Source organism: Myotis daubentonii, chromosome 2 (assembly GCF_963259705.1).
Source record: "Myotis daubentonii chromosome 2, mMyoDau2.1, whole genome shotgun sequence".
NCBI lineage: Eukaryota > Metazoa > Chordata > Mammalia > Chiroptera > Vespertilionidae > Myotis > Myotis daubentonii.
Window position 1 is genome coordinate 206,868,599 of NC_081841.1, and position 24,383 is coordinate 206,892,981.

Below are 24,383 nucleotides of genomic sequence, written 5' to 3' on the forward strand. Positions count from 1 at the left end.
GGATAAAAATTATAGTCATCCTCCTCAGTTCATTCAGTCCCATGTCATTAATTCTTGTCCTTTTTAATCCAGCTTTTTAAATTTTATCTTAATTAGTTCTGGAAATTCCCATCCAACTCTGCTACCTGATCGCAGAGTCATCCGGATTGTGCATTTGTCAAAGGTCCCCTCCATGAATCTCCTTGAAGATAAAGCACTTTGCAGGAACATGTTGATAAACCTTCAGAGTAAAAACAGTAACTATAAATTGAAGCTCTGGTGAGAGTTTTTATTATAATAGAATTGATGAGGAAATTTGGTCATTCCTTTAACATGCAACATTTTATAACATTATACCAGAACATACTAGACTTTAGGAATTTCAGATAACTTCTAGAATGCTTATAACATACTTACACTAATACAACATAAAGAAAGCTTAGTATTACTTCTGATTTGACAATACTTCCTATGTATTTTAACATATCAGATGAGCCTGATTCGTGTAACATCTCCCATTTTATGAGAAGAGAGAAAAATCTTTTGAGATATTCTAGGAGCCTTTTACAAAATCCCAAGTTAGTTTGAGGTCAAAAAGACTTCATTTGGAATTTGATTTGGGGAAATTTAAAAATAGCAAAAGGTTTTAAAACTAATGATCCTATTAGTCAAATAGGACCACAGGTTACTGTGAAATAACACTTAGTTATCTATTCAACCAAAGAAACAAAGATTTCACAGGCAAATAATAGATAGTTACATAGTTCTGAGCAAGGGGTTGCCTTGTGCTGGGCAGTGTCACTTACACTTCCTTGGGTCCATCTGCTCTCTAGGGCCATTAGGAAAGTACAGAGAATGGTTTTTGGTTTGCCCGTGGTCCTGTTTTACAAGACTCAGACTTGGAAGGAAAAGGAATGGATGTTGAGAATGACCTGGCTTTCCTGTGGTCTTGGTTTAACTGTTTGGCAGTCACTTACCTGTCTGTCTGAGGTCCTGTCCTCTGGAAACTCCCACTAGGGTTGCTGAGAAACCCCTTGCGATAATGCCACGTACGACAAAGGCTCTCAACGCTCATTCGATGCCTCGACAGCGCTTTAACTTTAAAGGTGCTTCAGCGTGTGCCCAGCCCTCCTCCGGGGCAGGAAAGGCAGAGTCTGGATCCTTCCGCACCTGCTGCCGCCAAGGCAACCTTCTGCAGACTTACCTACTTAGATTGACAGACCCCGCGAACCCCTCAGGACCACCCCTACTCCAATGTGGAGCGGGGTTAGAAGGTCAGGAGTGACAAGTACTGCTGGTTAGAAAACCAGAACCTGTAGGAAAGAAGTGTGGGCTGCTTCGTTTAAATGTCACATTCAAAGACTGAAGGCAATTTAATGAGAGCCGAAGTGCCTGGGGAGATCATTAAAATGCACAAGAATCAAATTTACTTCTGCCCTTTGTTTCTTCTGAGCTGCAAACCTGTTTTGAAATGACGTGCGGCTTTTGAGTGACAAGGTCAGTTGCGGGGGAAGCATCTGATGAGCGCAAACATCTCACAAAGAAACCCCCATTAGGAAGGTGGCCTGGGCTCAGAGGTGGAATTAGAGGATGACAGGTGAATGAGAAATAAGACAAGTTTATGGGGTTGTCGCTGCCAACCAGTCTGGCCCCTGTGAGACTGATCAAAAGAAAGAAAAGTCTCCCCAAGAAAATGAGGGGTGACGACCTTGTTTTGCAGTTGTCACTCCTGCTGATTGTACGTTTCACCCACCGCTTAACCACATTCTCCGCCGCTGGGGGGGATTCTGGGAGCAGAGACTGTCTGTCCTTGGGCTTTTGGTCACTCTTAAGTTCCCTCCCTCCCTCCCTCCCTCTCTCCCACGATGCTCCTCAGCAGGCAGGTGGTGACAGAGTCATAGATGCAGCTGTTCTCTGGCCACGGGAGTGGCCACTGTGCTAACCAGAGAAATGGGACGACTTCCTTGTGTGGTCTCTGAGGAGCAGCTCTCTCAGCATGAGCCCCGAGGGTGGGCGCAGAGTGAGGGAGTGAGGTGGGTAGTTGCCTCCAGACCCCGTGTCCAATCTGATCAGACCTCTGCATGCTCCTCGACTCTCGTGGCACTGCCTACAGTAGCGGATTGCCAGGCAATGGCAGCAGTTTCCGAGGAAATCCCAGAGCCTTGGTGCGAAATGGGATTCCCATGTGGCATTTTGAAAAGCACAGTTTGTATTAGAAAGCACGGTATGCCCTTAGAGCAGTGGTTCTCAACCTTCCTAATGCCGCGACCCTTTCATACAGCTCCTCATGTTGTGGTGACCCCCAATTTCATTGTTACAAATTGAACATAATTAAAGCATAGTGATTAATCACAAAACAATATGTATGTGTTTTCTGATGGTCTTAGGCGACCCCTGTGAAAGGGTCATTCGACCCCCAAAGGGGTCGCAACCCACAGGTTGAGAACCGCTGCCTTAGAGAACCTTCTCTGAGTATGTTTAGCCTTTTTTACAAAACTGAAATGAGCCGGAGGAGGTTGAGTTGTTCCAGGGCACAGTGAATACTGAGCGCACTTCAGGGGGGCAATCTCCCTTCCTCACCCCACCCCCCACGCCCACCACCACACATGGAGTTTAACGAACAGAACAAAGCACGAGTATCGACAATGCCACTTTATGTTCTGTTCCATACCAGGGGCAAACTAATAGTTGGCCTCTTCCCATGAGCTTGTGGGTAGACCCTAAAAACATTGGCCATCTAATGATGTCATAGCACTGAGAGTCAAAATTGATTCCTGTCTTTCTATTCTGTAATTAAAAATAAAAAAACACTGAGTTAAAAAGTAGTATATTAAAATATGTATGACATTCTCCCCATTTTTTGAGCATGCATCCATGGCTAAGGCTAGGGATTAAAGATTCTTTAATTCATCAATATCTACTAATTGCCCACTTTCTGTTACACTTTGTACAAGGTCCTGAAAAGCCAGTGCCTTCCCCTTAAGGTCCCTGAGGGCTGAGTTGATGTGATTAAATGAGCAGATGTGTCATATGACCACCAAAGGCTCACCTCTGCTTTGATTCCCTTTGATGAGATTGTTAGAATAGCATCTGAATTCTCACCACATTCTCTGTTCTGTTCAGTAATGCAGAGGTAAGCTCAGCTTGCTGCCTGGGAGCAGTCCTTCCTTTAACTGTCTTTTGACCTGATCCAAGATCAAGATCAAGCTTAGCACAGGCATATAGATAACCATTTATTCAAGAAAAAAAATGCCTGATGCTCCTTAAAGATAAAGAGCATGCTTAGCCATCTGTAATTCCATAATATCCTGTTTGGTGCCTGGCACAAAATAGATGCTCAAGAAATATTTGTTAAGTAGGTAGTGGTAGACAGAGACCACTCCCTGTTTATTTCAGTTTCTCCAAAAGTACCTAACCTTATGCTTTGCATATCAAGAAATGTCGATGAAAGGAACAGTAACTTTCAACACTATATCAAAGTTTCTTTCTGAAACCCAGGTCTCCTGATTGCCCCAGGGCTGCTGTGTTCATGCCTGGTTTCGTGGTTAACACAGCGTGTCTTGCATTGTATGAAATTGGATCCATGTTTGTATCTCCTCAAGCATTTGTAAACTCCTTGGTGTACAGGGACCATGTTTCATACTTTTTTTTTTTTTAACTCTCCAACAGGATACCTTAGCACTGTGCCTGGGATATAGTAGGTATTCAAGGAAGAGTTGTTGAATTAGAAAAAAGAGGTCAGCGTGAACTTCAGAGTTTTCACTGGACACCCCATTATAATTCTGTTGCTAGCCTTGCCCAATAGAACACTGTCACCTTCAGTGAAAGAAGCTGAGGTTAATCATTATTAATGCTTCAAGGTGGGTAAAAGCCATGTGGGCACAATGCATCCTTTCAAGGATTAATTACTCTCCAGTGATTGTACATTTCACTTTTGCTACTAGGCTCTTACTTGGCTCACTCTCCCTCTTTCTCTCTTTCTTATTATTTTTTTAAGCTGAGCAGGTGTGTGGAGCCAGCCCTTTCTTGCCACAGAATGTTCCTTTCAGGGAGTAATCACCTAAGGACTTTTCTTTTCCCCCACCAGTGAGTTGCAAGGAATTCTAGGGTGTGGTTTTGCTTCTCTGAAAACAGATTTTCCGTGTTTTCTGAGGCAGGTTGGAGAACACACACCTGGGCCATATGATCAAGCCCCTTTTGTCCTCAAGTGATCAGAGGGACTTTGTTCCTGGACTGGCCAGCCCACTTTCTGGGTGTGGAACTCACCAATCGGTGAGAAATTTGCTCTATTTGTGTTGCAAATAATTTGTTGCTCATGAGAGGATTTTCATTTCCTTCTATCAGGGTTGACAAATCAACTGCAAAGAATATTCAGCAGCCCTTTCTACAGCTGGTGACTCTCAGAGTTTAAGATCCGTCATCATTCTCTATGCTGAAATTGCTCATTATTCTTTTATTGACTTTTGGGCAGATCCCTGAACATGTTGGGCATTAAGGGTGTTCCTGCTGTTTCCATACAACTCTGAACAGTTCCCTGCTTCAGATGGCTTCTGTCTCGTGCCCTGGGCAGCTCATGCTCTGTGCTTCTCTAACAGGCTGACTTACATAAACAACCCTTCTTCGTTGGGGGAGAAGGGGAACTTCTGGATCAAAGACAACTTTAAAAAAAATCCTTCCCTTTTTACTCAGATGTTGTACTCTCCAGTTAATTTTAGTATCTATCACTATCAAGTGACCTCCCTGACTTCCCAGCAGTTTGGGTTTTTTTAGCCATTTCATGCCCACTAATGCATGTGCTATAAAAGCTGAAGTCAGAAACCTAGCAGATCATTAGCGGTGTTACCGCTGTGTGGCCCTGAGCTGTAGAAAGCCCTGCAGAATGGCTCCTGCTCTTCAGAAGCTCCTTTCAACAGTCAAATAAATAAAAATACGATGACATTGGATAAATTCAAGAATAGTTTAGCTAAATTGACATATTAGTAAGTAATGTAACTTTGAAGATATATTACTTATATAGTGGGTTGTCGCTTAAATAATCCTATATAATAAAAGCCTAATATGCTAAGTGTCCGACCGTTTGTGCGACTGTTTCACCAGTCGCTATGACGTGCACTGACCACCAGGGGGCAGATGCTCTGACCGGTAGATTAGCTTGCTGCTGGGGTCTGGCTAATCAGGACTAGGTGAGATGGGCCTGACACACCCTGGAGTCCTCCCGCAATCCCTCCCCAGCCCCAATAGTGCACCGGTGGGGTCCCTGGGCCTGCCTGTGCCCTCTCGCAATCCAGGACTCCTTGGGGGATATCAGAGAGCCAGTTTTGGCCTGATCCCCACAGGCCAGGCCAAGGGACCCCACCGGTGCACAAATCTGTGCACCAAGCCTCTAGTTCTTAATAGGTGCAGATGAGAAGGAAGATTCTGTGACTGCACGTTTTTGAACCATGAGGGTAGTTAGGTTGCATCCTCCAGAACCAATTCTAGTCAGTGGGTGTGGCCAAGTGTCCACCCTGCAAGAAAGCTTGCTGTAAGCCATCTGCAGTCTTCAGGTTAAGCGAGAGTGGAGTGCAGATGCGTATGCTGGCTATTTGCCAGTCCAGCTCTAGAGTCTTAAACTTACCACCTATAATGCAAAATCATCGGCGTTCAGTACCTGCTCCCTGTACTAATTTCGGAGCTCCATATCTGGGGGAGGACCTGTGGTCTGTCCAGCCAGGTGGCTCTAAGCAAAGTGTTTGGCAGAAGGTGGTCATCCTCTTTGATTACAGCTTTGACTATCATGCCAAAATGTTGTTTCCTCTTAATGGGTAATTATGACTGTGTCATGAATTTTAATGAGTGATTATGACTAGTTCATGAATTTTTTGGACCCAGTATTTTAGTAAATGACAGCTATCATTACACCTATTATTCATTATTTAAAGTCTTATTTCTTTTATAGACCTCATTGTCATTTTGATTGGCATCTCTTGGATGATTAGTGACTTTGAGCATATACTAATTTTTAAAGGAGAAATCCAAGTGTATATATCCAAGGAAATATAGTATGAGTACCTGAGAGTGGGAAATTGGGAAAGAATTAGAGATGGAGATGAAGAGAAAAATTAAAATAATGCAGGTTAACTTGAAAGTGTATAATTAATTGAGGCATATGGTTATCTCACCTCTGCACGTAAAGTAACTATAAACATGAAGAGATACTGTGGATCATGGAGAGATAGAGGATTTACTTGAGCGAGGCAAGAAGTAAGAATATCAAGAAAAGTGATGAATGTTTGGAGTAGCTACCTTGGAAAATGGGAAGGCAAGTGCAAGGCTTGCCGGGGAGCCCCAGGAGCTACCTGAAGACGGGAAACCTGAATTCATTGTGGCCCCAGTCTGCGTGGTTGCGTACTTTCTTAGAGAAGAACTGGACTGCCTGGTCAAAGTAGAGGTGGAAGATGTTTGGATTGACCCAGTGTGACATTTGATTTATAATAAGAAATACATATTTGGTCTTCCTCCCCAGTTCTATCACAGAACTCCTAAAACCCTTGTAATTTCCTAAGTGCTGAATTCCCCAGGAGCCATAAAGGCGTCTTTTATTATGTTAATGAGGTGATTTTTGGAACCCACCTACAAATAGAACTGGTTTCCTGCGAAGCAGCCATTGTGATGAGGGGCTTGGAACTTTCAGCCCATCCCACAACCTTCCTGGAGGGTGGAAGGATGGGAGGTTGACTCCGTTGCCAATGGTCGATGATTTAATCACTTTGTCTATGTGATAAAGCCTCCAAGAAGACCCAAAAAGACATGGTTTGGAGAGTTTCCAGGTTGGTGAACACATGGCAATGTGGGGAGAGTGGCACCCTCGGAGAGGGCATGGCAGTTCCGTACCCTGTTCCCATACCTTGCCCGATTCATCTCTTCCGTCTGCTGTTCTTAAATTATGTCCTTTTAGGTATTTTTTTTCTCTGAGTTCTGAGAGCTCCTCTAGCATATTAATCGAACTCAAGGAGGGGATTTTGGAACCTTAGTTCTATAGCCGGTCAGTCAGAAGCACCAGTGACAACTTGGACTTGAGTTTGGTATCTGCGATGGAGGGCAGTCTTGTGGGGTGAAGCTCTTAACCTGTGGGGTCTAATGCTATCTCCACAGAGATAATGCGGAATTGAGTTGAATGATAAGACTCACAGCTGGTGTCCAAGAACCTTCTTAAGTGAGGTCTGGTTGGTGGTGTGGGGATTTGGGTGGGGAGGTTTCAGCCAAGGTTGGGGAGAGGGAGATGGAGCTGTTTAGGAGTAGGTGAAAGAGTGCTGAAGAACTTTCCTGAGTGTGAAGGGAGCCCCACCCTTATTGGGCAAGAGGCTGGACCAGAGTGGGAGTAGAGAAGTAGCTTTGTTACAAGTAGCTTGAATCTCCCAAGCCAGGAGGGTAGTAATGAAGTCTAATATAAGTATTTCTTAAGCCAAATAGTTGGGGTCAAGGTCTGGGTCAACAAAGTACACTTGAAGCATTTGCTGAGTCAAGAAGAGGAGAGAGATAATTCTGAAAGTGCAGTTGCCAAAACCAATAGTCTAGAAACAAAAGGATTTTGGTCAGGCACAGATCATCTTGGTGGATGGGTTCCAACAGGAATAGGTCAGGACTAGAACAGCAGCAAGTCCCAAGTTGGTGAATAACAACTTGCTAACGTTTTGGTTTAGTCGATCACCAGAGCCTTCTGTGTGTTGGCGGAGAGGATGGGGAGGAGTGTGAAGGGGAAAAACGTCATGGGAGGTTCTTTTGCAGTAGGGGGAGGCAAGTTATATAATAAAAAGGGGTTATTCTGTTTCTAAATTTTTGTATAACGGAGCTAAGCAACCTGGTCATTTGAGGAGTATGTCAGCCGCTGAACCTGGGATCACACTAGAAATTATCAAGCTCTTGAATATGTAGATTCAAAGTGAGGTCTGGTTGATGGTCAACTCATATCTTCTTTGTTATTTTAGAATAATGCATGCGATCAAAAGCATCACCTTGATTAACTTTCTTCTTTGAGTCTCCTCAAAGACATAATAAAAGTGGAGGTACCAGGAAAGAGTGAAATCTCTAGCCCATCCGTGCAGGTAACACAAGGAATTATGGATTTACTGGAGGCTGCTGAAGTCCTCTCTGTGTCTCTGCCTTTTGGCGTCTCTGTTTCTGTTCCCCTCTCTTTCTTTATCCATCTGACCGTCTGTCCACCCATCCATCCATCTGTCCATCTGTCCATCCATCCACATTCATCTTTGTACATAACTTAACACCTTCTATATACCCAGTGCTGTTTGTAGCACTCATTAAAGATGAACTCAATGAACCCAGTGAACCTTCCTATCTGCCCCATAAGTATTGTTATCCCCATTTTATAGATGGGAAGCTAAAAGCACAGAGAGATTAAGAGCCTTTCCAAGGCACACAGCCCATAAAAGCAGTGGAGCCAGGACCCAAACCCCGGCATCAGCGCCCCAGTGCTCACACTCTTAACCACCACATCCATGGGCTTCCTGGGTGACTCTGCAATCTACCTGGGATGTTATTCATCTGCTTAACTGTTAAGAAGAGGAGAGAGATAATTCTAAAAGTGCAGTTGCCAAAACCAGTAGTCTAGAAACACAAGGATTTTGATCAGGCCCGAATCATCTTGGTGGATGGGTTCCACCAAGATAGATGATCTGGCTGTTCTTCCCAAAGGCTCCTGAGGGTCCTCCCACACAGAACCGGCCTGTGGGCTGGGCAGCTGGTGGGGGGTGCCCCTCCGGATCGCAGCTGCTCTGTCTGTACCTCCATTTGTTACTCATCTCTTTCTTTTCATGTTCTCATCCCATCTGCCCCTTGTGTGAACAGATGTAAGAGCTTCCTCCTTGACTTTCCAGGCCAGAAGTTGAGGACATGATTGTTAAGCGATTGTATTAGAGATGACAGTGTATGAATTGGGTGATGGGGTCGAGCTGCTGGGTTTTCTGCCCTCTTACCTGCTCCCAGCAGCTGCCTCTCCCTGTGCTCAGCCTTAGCTGAAACCTCTCCATCCTGGATAACTCCAAACATTTGCTGTCCCCTCTCCTGCCCCAGGCAGCCCAGAGAGCTGCTTTAGGAAAATACGTAACCATGCAAACGGGGGCCACAAATAAACAACTCTGATTTTCTGAGACCAGAAAGGCCATCTTTTAAAAATATTGGTATCTCTCAATGCCAAAGTAGATCTGTATGTAGCCAGGCAAATGCCTACACATTTCCATTTGACCAATTCTAGCATTTTTATCCTTGACCAAAACCAACTGCTACTAATCGAAATGTGTGTGTCTTTTCTATCTTTAAAAATAAGTTTGGCTTTAGTTCTGTTTTTAAGTGGTTTCCACTGAATGCAAAGCATATTCATCTTCAGGTTGAACCAAAGGGCTTTTCAGCTTGTAGAGCCCTGCAGTCACCAGTGCATTAACTGCAATGCAAATTAATAGGCCTGCCCCAGAGACATCATTTGACCAACAGTGAAACTGACTTCCTATCTTCATAAAGCTGATAGAGCGGTGGGGAAAGATGCCCCCAAAGCAGACTGAACTTCTTAGTCCTTTCAGGTGGTACTTAGACACTTGCTAAATAATTCCCTTAGCATTGTCACCTAAGAACACCAAAGGTAGAAGCAATGAAAACCTGTCCAGTGTAGTTATCCGCTTTTCTCATTCATGTCCCAGAAAACAACAACAACAATAAAAAACGACAAGCTCTGTGCCAGTTCAGGATATTGGTGTATTTTGTAGATAGAAGAAGGATCCCGCTATTGCATCCAGCCTTCCTGGGGGTTATTGTTTGCTCAGTGTTCCTGCCTTTTGCAAGTTTTGCTGGGCAAGTATAATTTTTTTTCTTAAAGGAAACATTGATCCTCTGAGATGCCACCGAGTTATTGAAACAGAGGCAGATAAACTTAAGCAAGAAGCGTTTGATAATGACTCTGCGTTCCAGCATGTCCTGGCTATGACGCAGCTCCTGAAACAGTTTATAATTTGGGGGTAGTAACAACAAACCTATTTCACATGAGACAATTAGAATAATCTCACCAGGATTCTAACTGAATGCTCAGTGGTGTGAGTCAGGTGCAGTGCAATGTGAGTTCCAGAGGGGACAGACAAGAGGGATTTGTAGGTAAGTGATACTGAGCCTGAGTCTTGAGGATGGAAATGCCTTGAAGGGGAGAGAGAATGGTTTCCTGAGTCAGCGTGGGGAAAGGATCGGAACACGGGGAGCTTTAGGGACAATGAGAGCCTGGCCCAATTGGAGCAAAGGATTTTCGAGGGCAAGTGGTAGTAGTATATTAACCAAAAGGGTGATAATTTGTTTTCCAAACAAGAAATCCAGGCGTGTGTTCTAATGGATAAACAATGGGGGCAGGGATATTTGAAAGCGAGATTGTCAAAGGAAGTGTGATTTGTCGCCAGGGAGGACCTGGGTTGATCCAGTGTGGTGGCTGAGGTTGAGAATCCCCACAGGAGCTCTGGGTGGGACTCTTCAGAGTCGGCCAGCATCGAGAGAGCAGTGTTTTGGACAGATTTGGAGTCAGGATGTTCTACCCAAAGCTGCAAATATTTTCTGAAGATGTGGTTGAACCCTCCGTGTACATTTTTCAAGGAGCTTGACAAATTAGAAGGGATGGTGTCTGCTCCACCCACTGGTGTATCCCCAACACTGAACACGGTGCTGGGCACACAGTAGTCAGTGTTTATTTGTTGAAAAACCTGGAATGGTGTTCAGGATAGACAGGACGGGGACACGCTGCAGGTGACACAGGCGTAAGTCTGAAACAGGGCACTCTTATTCACCAAGCAGACCTGGTGCTTCAGCGTGAGTCGGTTAAGGATTTTGACTTTAGGATGTGGCTAAATAGTCGAGATTAAACGGGGGGAAAACTCACTGCGTTGTTGAGGGTATTTGAATCCCTCCTTCCGATGGAGCCCAGTCCGACCATTGGAGGCTGGATGCAGCAGGTCACAGCGGCAGAGCCTTCCCCACCTTCCTGTGATTTTGCAGGAAGTGCATTTTGTAGAAAAGTCAGAGAGGAACTGAGTGTGATTCAGAGCAGGCTGACAAGGCACTCGGGCTGCCTCTGCAGCTGGCCCTTCGTCCTCAGGGCTGCTCCACGGGACCCTGCAGTCACTGGCCCGGCCTGTCATGGGCTCCGGGAGGCCACGCTGGTGAGGACGGCGCCTCGGGCTGGAGTCTAGGATGGTAAGAAGCTCTCGTTCTTTGATTTAGGCGTGACCTGATTGATTTGCCTCTGAACCCATCCTGTTCTCTTCTGGGTAATGTTTTCAGTGTATATAGAATTTTCTAACCCGTTTACGCCTTCAGAGCCACCTCAGAGTCCTCCTGCGAGTCCTCACTAAACTTAGCAGTGAACTTGACCAGCCCAAAGACGTGGTGCCTTGTGCCTGCGTCCTGGGTCTAAAGAGCTCGTCTAAAACTGCTCGCTGGCATTACTGCGATTTTCATATATTTTGCTCCAGAGGCAAAAAGCGCTCAACCCCAAGGTCTGCGGACTAACCCCAGGCGAGGGCAGTGACAATGAAAACTTGCCCCGGTCACACTTGAAATCGCACTCCTGAGTGAGGGTTCTAGCAGCCGGGGGAAGCCTGCCGCACAGCCCCTGCCACACACCGGCCGGCCTCCATTAAGAATTTCGGGGTATTTTTAGAAGAGCCTGGTTCCTACAAATGAGGAAGTCTGGCAGATGGCTCTTCCGCCTGGATCTTTTTTTCTAGCTTTCTCCCAATACCGCGTGGAGAACACTGGCCAGGCTCCTTTCTCTGAGGACAATGGGGGGAAAAGCCATTCTGAAAACACTGGGCAGCAGCTGCAGGGCTCGGAGTCTCTAAGGACGCCGTGCCACCGGCCGGGCATGTCACCCTCCTCGCCCGTGACGGTGGCTAATCGACAGGGGGAGGCAGGAAAGGAAGTCTGAGCAAGAACGAGTAATTTATCACTGCGCGAGCAAAGACATCTGTGCGGGGCTGTATTCCCGCTGCCCCGATAAGAGCGTTACTCACCACCCAGAGAGGAAAGACTGCAGCGTGTGGTTGCAGCCCATTGAAACCACTTCCTTAAATGGCATGACATCAGATTTCATCTTATAGATGGTTTGCGCCAGTTTTTTGAAAAACAAGCTATTAACAAGGGAAAAGTGCCCTTCAGAAACTGAAGTATAGCCTTGTGTGTGTATTTTGTGTGTATTCAGACTGCCTTTTGGCCTTACGTCTGACAGAAGAATCTATTGGGACCCAGAAGAGTCGGCTTTGGAATATTAAGCCCTTTCTGGGTTTTTGTTTTTTTTAAAAAAAATCTATTGCACGCACAGATTGAAGACACAGAACAACCTGATGTCAGTCTCGAGTGGGGTGGCAAGCTTCTCCTTTCATTTTTAAATCTGATTGGTTTTGTTCATTCTCTGATTAAATTCTCTTAAGAGTGCAGATGACACAGGTTTCCAGGGAGGAAGATTTCTGATGCATCTCACACACAAGAGTGATCACTCCCAAGATTTTGCTATTAAGAAAAAGGGCCACCCCTTTCCCTCCCCATTTACCCCTGAGCATTCCAAAGGCCTATTGGGTTTTCGTTACCTGGTGGGAATCTGGGCTTCTTGTGCCTCTTCTAATAGAGAAACCGCAGTAATGTCCCCAGAAGCCATGACAACATGAAATTGTGGCTTAGATACTGAGATTTACCAAAGTCTGCTCCAGGAGGCTCCCCACTTCCCTACACATGCACACACACACACACACACACACACACACACACACACAGTCTGCGGAGAATTCATCCTGCAATCATAGGAATACTCTGATTTTGTCTGCATTCACTTGGTGAGTCTTCAAAACTGACTTTTCCCTCATAGAGACTCAATGCAGAAGAACTAACCCCCAGAGTCTCAGAAGAGTTATCAGGACTGAGAAATAACCTTTTTCACCCACGAGGCTGTTCTGTGATGGGCCAGCCCTCACTGAGCTTGCCTGTCCCGCTGGGGAGTGGGGAGCCTCATGGAAATCCCACTGGTCAGCCCCGTGTTCCTTCGGAGGCTCACCAGCAGGTCAACAGAGTGGCCATCCCTGGGCTCATTCGGGCCCCAGTGATTTTTGTTGCTTCTAGAAGTGTTCATTTTCAGTTTATCCAATATTTCAAGCATACAATAAAGTTCAAAAAATCATTTAACAGAACTTCATGTATCTCCCTAAGATTTTTCAAGTATTAACATTTTGCCATTATATTAGATTTTTAAGATAAAATATTACAGGTACGGTAGAAAAATCCCCCCTTACCTAATTTCCATTTCATTTTCTCCTTGGTACCCAGAGTAATCACTAACTTGAAGTTTATGAGTATTATTTCCACTTTATTGCATTTATGTGACATGGAAAAATATATAACGTTTTAAAAATGTATATAAATGGTATATCTACTTAATACCACTTGTATACTTTACTTGAGTCTTTTGAAAGCTTCTTGGTTACTCATTTTAAGAATAGTTTTCATATTGGTACATTAAAATTGAGTACATTTATTTTTTAATGCTATAAAAGATTCCATTATAAGATTATACCACAACATAACCATTTCTTTATGATGGACATTGGAGTTAACAGCATTCTTTCAAGAAATACATAATTCCTATTTTATATAAACTACATAATATCATTGAAAAGAGAAAAAGTTACCCAATTCATTTTATAACTCTGATTTAACCTTTATACCAAAACTAGACAAGAAGAGTCGGTTAAGAAAGAAAAAGTGTGGGCTAAACTCACATTTGAATGTAAACGTAAAAATCTTCAGTTAAATATTAGTCAAACTGAACCCAGCCATGTGTAGTAAATTAAGTGTATGCAAAGTGTGCGAGTTATTAATGTGACTCATCACATGAACAGAATAAAGGGGGGAAACAATGATTTTTGCGTAGATGTAGAACAATGATTTGATCAAGTTCAATAACTATAAATGACTTAAGAATATGAAACCTTTGAAAACCTGGATAGAAACACTTCCTTAACCTGGTAAAGAATATTGACCAACACTCCCAGCAAGCATGCACTTGGTGTTGAAGCATATTGTGTAGTGCCTCCCCCGGGAGCTTATTACAAATGCAGACACGGGTTCCACCCTGTGGAGTTCCCTCATTGAGTTCCCTCTTTTCTTTCAATGATTGCTATTACTTTAAATAATTGTGTATGTATGTGTGTTTTTTAGTTTTATCTATTTATATACATGTCGTTGAGTGTTTTCCTTAAGTTTGTGGAATGGGGGCCATGTCAGCTCAGCAGCTATGGTGCTGGAATTTCTCTCTTGGCAATTTTCTGGGCCTGAAGACCCAAGAGACAACAGAGACCACTCTGGAGGAGGCGGAGTAGTTGGGCTGCCATAGAGCTGGCTTCTCTCCTATGCCAGGGAGTTGTTGCTATTCACACCTTCTTATTTTGGCTTCATCTGAGAAGCCATTATGATGGATCTGATGAGGATAAAAATATTGTATGAAACCCCTATGACTGTATTTTACCATAGCCCTTCCTAAGGATTTGATATTTCGAAGATTCCTACAGTGCCATCCTATATAATAAAGATGTAACATGCAAATGGTCGTTACGTAACGACTGACAGCATAATGACCGGATCACGGATCAGTAGGAGGGTGGGGCAGCAAGCTTCAAGCAGGTGGCAGAGAGCTACAGGAGGGGGTAGGGCAGCAAGCTGTGAGGGAGGAAAGAGGGGGCAGGGGGCAGTTATAGGAGGGCGGGGCAGCGGGCAGAGAGCTACAGGAGGGCAGCAGTGAGCTAGTAGCACACGTATTCGTGTGCAGGGCTACTAGTTGAAATATAAAAATACTATTAATCATAATATTGCCATCAATGTCACACTTCTATTTAACATCTTTAAAAATATGTTTCATGGTGGTTCTCAGGGTTGAAGATGGAGAGAGAGATGTTTCTAGAAAGCACTTTTCATGGTAGCAAACAGACTTTCTCTAAACTTTTCTGTTAATGAACAAAGGATTCCAGTGACTGTGAAGAGCAACACAGGGCCTGGCCATGCTGAGCCAAAGAACAATCAATACATTCTTGACTGTAAGGTCACATGCATTAAACAAGGCAGTTCTGATGCCAAATCAATCCTGCATTGTATATTTCCTACAGCAGATATTGAGATATAGATCTGCTGTCGGGGGAGCAAGAATGTCATCAGGAAATATCAGTTCAGACAAATCTGGGTTACCACCCGCAGGGAAGGACCTGGATTGATTGTACTCTGTCTCACTCTGTGGTGAAAATGTCAGGTCAGAGTGAATATTCATGTAGCCCTTGGAAAGAGGGAAGGAGGAATCAATAAACTAAACACCCTACCTAATAATGGAACTGTTTTCTCCAAGGTGAAGTCCTTTGTTCTTGAACTTGGTATTCCTGTCCCTGATATGTTGGTAATGTTGTCTTAGAAATGCAGCAAAAAGATTTCATAGGAAGCCTAAGGGAAGATTTATTCCTTAATTCTGGAATAAGGGTTATGTTAACATGGTTCTATCTAGGCCAGTGGTCGGCAAACTCATTAGTCAACAGAGCCAAATATCAACAGTACAACGATTGAAATTTCTTTTGAGAGCCAAATTTTTTAAACTTAAACTACATAGGTAGGTACATTGTTATTAACTTAATTAGGGTACTCCTAAGGCTTAGGAAGAGCCACACTCAAGGGGCTAAAGAGCCTCATGTGGCTCGCAAGCCGCAGTTTGCCGACCACGGGTCTAGGCATTGCACTAGAAGTCTGGTTAAAATTTAAATGAAGTTTCTCTTAATTCCAAGGAACAACCTAGACTCTTTGAAGCTATGTCAAGAGAGTACCAGGCAAAAAAGAAATCCTGTGTTTTTAGTCTTGATTTGCAATTCACTTGTTTTGTGATCTTGCAAAAGCTACCCAGTCTCTGCATATCTCTATACCTTGGCTTGTATGATAATATTCTATTTTTCTTTGTAGAGTTGTTGCACAGGATATAATAGATGACATACATGTGTTAGAAAACAAGGCCAGAATATGAAGGCAGTTGCTTCCAAATCATGGTTTTGGCATTTGTCTAAATTTAATAGACTCACCTCTCCTAACCACACCCAAGAAATCTCCTGCCATGTATGTGCATACGGTTTCAAAAGAGCCCCTGTTCTCTCTTCCCAAAATCATTTTTTCAAAACTTTCTGGCATAGCTCAGATTTCAAGAGAGAGCATAGTGCGTTCATGGTCAATCGACCTGGTTTTTTACTTGAAACTAAATTAATCACTTTCATTGTTTCTTCCAAAATCTTCAGGCACCTTTTAAAAATGAACAAGAGCAGCTCTGACTTGGAAAAAGTGAGCCAGGGCTCCGCAGAGAGCCTCAGCCCATCCTTCAGGAGCGTCCACGTCAGCTTCACCACAGGCTCCACGGACAGCCTGGCCTCGGACTCCAGGACCGGCAGCGATGGAGGTAACAGACTTGACCTTGACAGGGAGGCTTAGATTCTCCAGAGTCTGTAAGGCCAGGCCCAGGTTAACTGCCAGAATGTGGAAGGGCTGAGCTATGGGGAAGCAGGGCACTTGGTTAGAAAGTCTGCAAGGTCAGAGGCCTCTGGGCGACCTTGCTGAAGGCAGCAGCCCCTGCCTTGACTTTTCCAAACAAGTCTGACCCCGCCCCCCAACCCCCCCCAACCCCCCACCCCCACCCCCCGTGTTTTACTTTTACATCTAGACGTCAAAATGTCCTCCTTTGAAAGACACTACAGATGCACGTGCTTTCTCAAGGATGCTTACCCTGCTAATTGTATCTAGAGGTTAATTTTAGTTCAAGCTCTTGTGACAATAAAAGCCTAAGGAGGCAGGTGAACGAGGCTTTTTGCTCCTAAAGCAAAACAGCCCCTTAGCCTCTCTTTCACAGAAACATGTGTCAGAGTAATCTATTCATCCGTCGCTCAGGGTCTGCCGGTCAGCCCCCGCACTGAGCTAGACCTACTTTCTGGGCCCTGCTTTCTCCATGAAGCAGACTCTACCAAGGAGTAGTTGACTTTAATTCCCTAGTGAATGTATGGCAAGGTGCCTCATCCCATACTGCACTCTCCAATTCTACACAATGTATCGCCTGGCAACAAGGTGGGAGGAGGCAGAGTTGAAAGCATGTTGAAAGATTCCTCATTCCTTGGGTAATGAGCCACCTATGTGTAGGTCTGCTCTCCATTTCTGTCCTTGGGATTAGTTCTTGGGGTTGGGTACATGCCAGCCACAGTTTCCTCTTTCTTGGCAACCCTCTGTGTTCCTCTCGCTCTTTCTCTCTCCCTCCCCCTGCCTGATGCCCTCTTGTGTGTGTGCATGCACTCACATGTGTTCCCATGCACACACTTGGACACAGCAGGTATTTACATAAATGTCTATTGAATTAAAAGTATGCAGGCTTCATTAGGCCACCATCCATTCCACTTTCTGGATAAAGTTCTAAGGCATAATACATGGGTATGTCCTGATTGGGTATGTTCCTGAAAAGGAACTCTTGTTTTTCTGTCGTTGTGATGGCCAGTATTAAAACCTCTCACCCTTTTCAACACTTTTTGTGTGTGTCCTCTCCTGCGTTTCTCCTGGACTTGGTTGTAGCATGTTAGGTTTCAACATGTGCCTACATGACTTCCCCTCGCACTCCTGTGGAAGTATTACTTCTCAGTAGGCGTTGTCAGAGTAGAGAGTCCCGTTGAAAAGTTACTGTCACCAACATTTTTCTATCTAAAAGACGAGTACCACTAAGGCAAACACATATGTTATAAGTCAGTCTGTGGTGTGTTCTGATGGGAAACTTCTGATAGCTCTAACTTAAAAACAGGAAATATCTCAGCCTTGATTTGAGTGGGATGTGACCAAAGAGGATTTTCTTTTTCTGCAGATTTTCCTGGGCTTCTATCTTTTTCCTTTTCCCATCCCATTGTGCAAACATTCCACAAGGCAGATTATTCCACAGAGGGCTGGGTCGGGCCCTTGAACCATGAGTCCCTGTGCTGGCCAGCCCTGCCCCGCTTTCTTAGGATGTGACCAATTCTATGGTGGGGCCCTCATCGGCCACCTGCCAGCTGGTGGTGATGAGAGCTGGACTTAATGGCTTCAGCTCTTTGCTTCTCAGAACCAACAAATCATGTGTTTGCTCTCAGAGCTCCTAAGGCCTGTGCAGGAAGATAAGGTTAAAACACGTGACACTGCTCTAGCCGGTTTAGCTCAGTAGATAGAGCATTGGCCTTCGGACTGAAGGGTTGTGGGTTTGATTCTGGTCAAGGGTACGTATCTCAGTTGCAGGCTCAATCCACTGTTGGGGCGCATGCAGGAGGCAACCAGTCGATGTGTCTCTCTCACATCGGTGTTTCTCTCTCTCTATCTCTCCCCCTCCCTTCCACTCTCTCTAAAAATCAATGGAAAAATATCCTTGGGTGATGACTAACAAACAAACAAAAAAAACAGCAACACATGACACATGGATTGAATAAGCTAGGAAATTGGGCTGCCCAGAACATGAGTGCTTGTAAAGGCTTCTGGAAGGAGAAGTCAATGAGAGCTGATGGAGGGTTCGGAGAAGACTTTTCGAGAAGATGGGACTTGAGCTCATGTCTGAAGTGTGGCAAGAATTGAGGAGGAATGGGCTTTGCAGGCTAAGGAGACACTAAAGAGGAACAAAGGCTCAGGGGAGAGGGTGAGACCAGCCTGCCACACTTCCGTGGAACAGGTGGGGGAAAGGACGTGAGGTTGGTGGGAAGCAGAGGCTGATTGCCCAAGGCTCTAGAAACCTATTTGTGGAGGTAGGAAGAAGGGAGCCTCTGGGGGTCGATGAGTATAAAGATGACACCTAACCTGGATGTTTTTGAATTAAAATGATTACATTTTTATGATTATTCCACTATCATGATCCAGTTATTCAATGTAAATGCATTTCAGAATTTGGATTCCCAGATCCACAAGAAAGTATCCTTAGAGCAAACTATTTCTTACTACTGCTCCTGTGTATGGCTCTGTCGCCAGAACCATGCTTTGAAACTAGCAAGAGACCAAAGGGGCACTGTGTCATTCATTCTCATTCATTCTCTCTCTCTCTCTCTGTCTCTCTCTCTCTCTGTCTCTCTCTCTCTCTGTCTCTCTCTCTCTCTGTCTCTCTCTCTCTCTCTCTCTCTCTCTCTCTTTCTGTCTCTCCTTCTAACATCCCTTACACATCGATCCAGAGAATATATAGAACCACTGGTCATGAAATGCAAGAAACCCTTCATTCAGCTTCTCATCACTAACCAAGGCCGCTTGCTTTATGGCTGTTATTGAATAGTTACCTTTCAGTCCCATGAGTCTTTACTCACTTTTACTGCGTATCCAAAATATCACCCTTCGTGCCTCCTGTTACTATTCGTCACCTGGTGCTGAAGCTGAGAGAGTGGCTCAGAATAGGAGAGGCAGAATTAGTTCAAGCGGGAGATCCTTGAAACCAGAGCATAGCGTCTACCTCTAATATGATATTTTGACATAATATACAGTTAGACTCTGTACTTATTCTGACAGTAGGAATTCACTAATGAAAGCGATGCATTGGCTTCACACCCACAGTCCAGGCTGGCCAGAGTGAGGTCAGCACGAAGCCATTCAGGCCTTATCATCGTAGCAGCTTGTGTAAACTCCTTGGGAGCGCGTCAGGATTCAAGGTTAAAAGTTAGATTTCTCCTATTCAGGCTTTGTGACAAAAAAACAAGTTTTAAACTTTATAAGAAATGCAAATAATTATAATCAATAACTTGGTCCCATTTTTTAAACAAGTCTGTCTAAATATGCTTACAGATATTTCTGTATCAATATTAACGTTATGTCTTTCCGCTTGTATCGCATTTCATGCTCCTCAAAGCACATCTGTTATCCCATTTGTCCATGTGGGCAGTTCCGCTGAACAGTGAGTCAACTCAGTAGAAGGAAGAATCCCTTTAAGCAGTTGTTTAAGCTGGAGTGGGAGGGGCAGAGGGCGCGTGTCAGGACAGATCTGTGAATGCTGCCCGGGAAGCTCATTGGCAGTGAGTGCTGGGTGGGTGAGGACAAGGGATCGGCTAAGTGAAATGGTCTTCAGAAAACGCTTGTGCTTCAAATGGCTCCTTTTATTTATTTTTTTAATATATTTTTATCGATTTCAGAGAGGAAGGGAGAGGGAGAGAGGGAGGGAGGAAGGAAGGGAGAGAGAGAGAGAGAGAAACATGTTGAGAGAGAATCATTGATTGGCTGCCTCCTGCATGCCCCCCACCGCCCCCTGGGGATTGAGCCCACAACCTGGGCATGTGCCTTTGACCGGAATCAAACCTGGGACCCTTCAGTCCGCAGGCTGATGCTCTACCCATTGAGCCAAACCAGCTAGAGCCAAATGGTTACTTTTATATTTATTTATTTATTTATTTATTTATTTATTTATTTATTTAAGATTAAATCTTTATTGTTCAGATTATTACAGTTGTTCCTCTTTTTTCCCCCCATAGCTCCCCTCCACCCGGTTCCCCGCCCCCTCCACCCTCACCCCCCCCCCACTTTCCTCATCCATAGGTGCATGATTTTTGTCCAGTCTCTTCCTGCATTCCCCACACCCCTTTCCCCCACAAGAATAGTCAGTCCACTCCCTTTCTATGCCCCTGATTCTATTATAATCACCAGTTTATTCTGTTCATCAGATTATTTATTCACTTGATTTTTAGATTCACTTGTTGATAGATGTGTATTTGTTCATAATTTGTATCTTTTCCCTTTTCTTCTTCTTCCTCTTCTTAAAGGATACCTTTCAGCATTTCATATAATACTGGTTTGGTGGTGATGAACTCCTTTAGCTTTTCCTTATCTGTGAAGCTCTTTATCTGACCTTCAATTCTGAATGATAGCTTTGCTGGATAAAATAATCTTAGTTGTAGGTTCTTGGCATTCATCACTTTGAATATTTCTTGCCACTCCCTTCTGGCCTGCAAAGTTTCTGTTGAGAAATCAGCTGACAGTTGTATGGGTACTCCCTTGTAGGTAACTGACTGTCTTTCTCTTGCTGCTTTTAAGATTCTCTCTTTGTCTTTTGCTCTTGGCATTTTAATTATGATGTGTCTTGGTGTGGTCCTCTTTGGATTCCTTTTGTTTGGGGGTCTCTGTGCTTCCTGGACTTGTAAGTCTATTTCTTTCACCAGGTGGGGGAAGTTTTCTGTCATTATTTCTTCAAATAGGTTTTCAATATCTTGCTCTCTCTCTTCTTCTGGCACCCCTATAATTCGGATGTTGGTACACTTGAAGCTGTCCCAGAGGCTCCTTACACTATCTTCGTATTTTCGGATTCTTTTTTCCTTTTGCTTTTCCGGTTGGGTGTTTTTTGCTTCTTCGTATTTCAAATCTTTGACTTGATTCTTGCAATCCTCTAGTCTGTTGTTGGAACTCTGCATAATATCCTTTATTTCAGTCAGTGTATGCATAATTTCTAGTTGGTCCTTTTTCATAACCTCCAGGGTCTCACTAGATTTCTTGAGGATCTCACTACATTTATTGGTGGTCTCACCAGTCTTTTCGAGGGTCTTACTAAATTTATTGGCGGTTTCTAGAAAGTTCTTGAAAAACCTTAGAAGTGTTTTGAACTCTATATCCAGTAGTTTGCTTTCCTACATTTCTGTCATTTGTTACCTATTTCTTTGTCTTCGCATTTTTTATGTTTCCCTGTGTTGGTAGAGTGGCTTTGTGAGCTAGGTGTCCTATAGGGCCTAGTGGCTCAGCCTCCCCAATTACCTGAGGTGGACACTCTTGGTGCACCCCTTTGTGGGCTTTGTGCACAGTCTTGTAGTTAAGCCTTGATTGTTGTAGGTATCACTGGGAGGAATTGACCTCCAGGCCAATTGGCTGTGAGAGTCAGCTGTGTCTACAGTGGGAGAACTTCTGTCCTGAAGACACCCTTATGAGGCAAGACTTGCTTCAGTGGGGCTTTGATGCTCACTGAGTCTGCCCCCTGAGTGTGTTCCTTATGGATCTGAGGAGTTGTAATTGGATGGTCCCACTCTGACCACTGGGTACACTGGCTCTTGGATCTAAGGAGGTGCTAATTTAGCCTCTTCCTGAGGCTACCCAGCAGGAGCTATGAAGAGATCTGCAGATTCCCCTTCCTTGTTTGGGGTTTGGAGGTGCCAAAATGAGGCTCAGCTGTAATGCAATGCAAGCTGCTGTGGGGCCTTGGGCCTTCTCTTAGAAGTTCTGGGTCTGTCTGCCCAGCTGCAGTTTGTTAGGTAATTTTCAGATTGCAAAGGGCCAGGGCATTCATATGCAAAAGCTACTGCTATGGGGTGGGGTGAGGTCTCAGGGAATCAACAGGGCGGAGCAAGCAACTATGGCTGATCCTCAGCCCTGCCCTAAGTGGCCCTGCGTCTCAGTGTCCCGGTAATTGCTGCAAGCACCTCTGAGAGAAAGCCGCCTTCGAGTTCCGATTTCTGCCCTCTGCCAGACAGTCCAATTTCTCCCCGCATGAGTCTAGGTCCCCAGAGACTCACCCAGAACTGGAGGTCAGAGCAGTTGGGGGCTTGTGACTCCCTCCCGATTCAAAAAGACAGCCCCGTCAATTGCCAGCCCTTGTCGCATGTGCCTCCGTACCTCTGCACTTTACTTCCGCAGCTCCTCTGAGTCTCAGTGTGCTTTTCTCTTTCCTTCTCGTTGTAGAATCTCCACTCAGCCAGCCTTCCTGTGGTTCTGGATGATGTCCATTTTGTCTTTTAGTTGTACTTTTGAATTTGTTGTGGGAGGCAGCAATTTCTGGTGTTTACCTATGCCGCCATCTTGTTTATCTCCCAAATGGTTACTTTTAAATATGCAAACCTTATGTGCTGCTAAGATGATTTCCTTTCTGGTTTAGGATAACAAAATTCAGTTAGGCAGTTTAACAAGCACCTATGGATGTCAGGTTCCCATAGTCCCGGAGATTAGAGAGCGCTTCATTGAACTGAAACTGTAGGCATGAACACTAGATAAGAGGTCTAGTTATACAGTGAACCCAGTTAGTTATAATCGCATGAAGGTTTGTACCAGGGCAGTGTCAGTATTCGTATTTTGATAGCTAGCAGACCAAAGATACAGAAAGTTAGTTAAATATCTTGACAGTAGTCAACTTGTTGTTCTCAATAATAATGCCAGGTAGGTTTTTAGAATATATATATATTAATTTAATCATTAATTTGGTAGATATTTCTTGAATGTAAACTGTGTACTGGGTGTAATTCCAGATGTTGAAGATATAGCAGTGACAACCCCCCCCCCGCCCCCCACAAAAAAAAAAAAATGTCCAGCCCTTCTTTCATGGAGCTCACATTCCAGTGGGGAGAGGTGGATAGCGAGGAAGATAAAGGAGTGAAGTAGCCAGTGTGTCACACGGCAGTAGGTGCTACAGGGGAAATCAAGCCAGGACAGTGGCAGGGAGAGTGGGAGGACCTGTCAGGGGGAGAGGCAGCAAGTCCACAAAGATCAGACATCAGTCAGAATAAGTGGCAGCCTGACCTTCACTGAGCCTCTGCTCCCCACTCAGGCTACTATCTGGGAAGAAATAGTATTTTTTTAAATATGTTTTTATTGATTTCAGAGGTTGAAGGGAGAAGGAGAGGTAGAAACAGCAAGGATGAGAGAGAATCATTGATCAGCTCGCTCCTGCATGCCCCCTACTGGGGATCGAGCCCGCAACCTAGGCATGTGCACTGACTGGGAATCCAACCGGTGACCTCTTGGTTCCTGGGTTGGCGCTTAACTGCTGGCCGGACAGAAATAATATTGTTTTTAAGGCAATCTTGACAATGGGGGGGAAAGGAGACATATGTCGTACTTCAAACAATAAAGAATTTAAATTTTTAAAAAATATATATTCACTTTAAAATAAAAAAAAATAAAGGTGGCCTTGAAAAGGGCATCTAAAACTCTCTAGCTACAAATAGTGTGTTTTCAGACCATTAAACAGACTTGTTAAAGCACTGGATCCTAAATTGATGGGTTCTGTGCTGGGATATCAGTCACCGAAGGATGAAGAAGATATCCCAAAGGAAATAATACTCGTGTTTAAGATTGTGGCCGGAGCTTCATCTTTGTTTAAACCAGTGGTTCTCAACCTTCCTAATGCCGCGACCCTTTAATACAGTTCCTCATGTTGTGGTGACCCCCAATTTCATTGTTACAAATTGAACGTAATTAAAGCATAGTGATTAATCACAAAAACAATATGTAATTATATATGTGTTTTCCGACGGTCTTAGGCGACCCCTGTGAAAGGGTCTTTTGACCCCCAAAGGGGTTGCGACCCACAGGTTGAGAACCGCTGGTTTAAACTATTTCCATTCAAACTGCATTTTAAATATATATAATTACTTCAATAA

General features: G+C 44.3%; 1 protein-coding gene across 1 annotated transcript in view; it reads left to right on the plus strand.

Annotated features, from left to right (window-relative positions):
- The window catches only part of PRAG1 (PEAK1 related, kinase-activating pseudokinase 1), a gene marked incomplete at its 5' end in the record, with an annotated part of 48,288 nt that overhangs the window by 7,563 nt on the left and 16,342 nt on the right, over nt 1–24,383 (plus strand). The window contains one exon of the mRNA XM_059685527.1: nt 16,308–16,465. Within this exon, the coding sequence (XP_059541510.1) occupies nt 16,308–16,465 (158 nt within the window). The remainder of the gene's footprint in view (nt 1–16,307; nt 16,466–24,383) is intronic.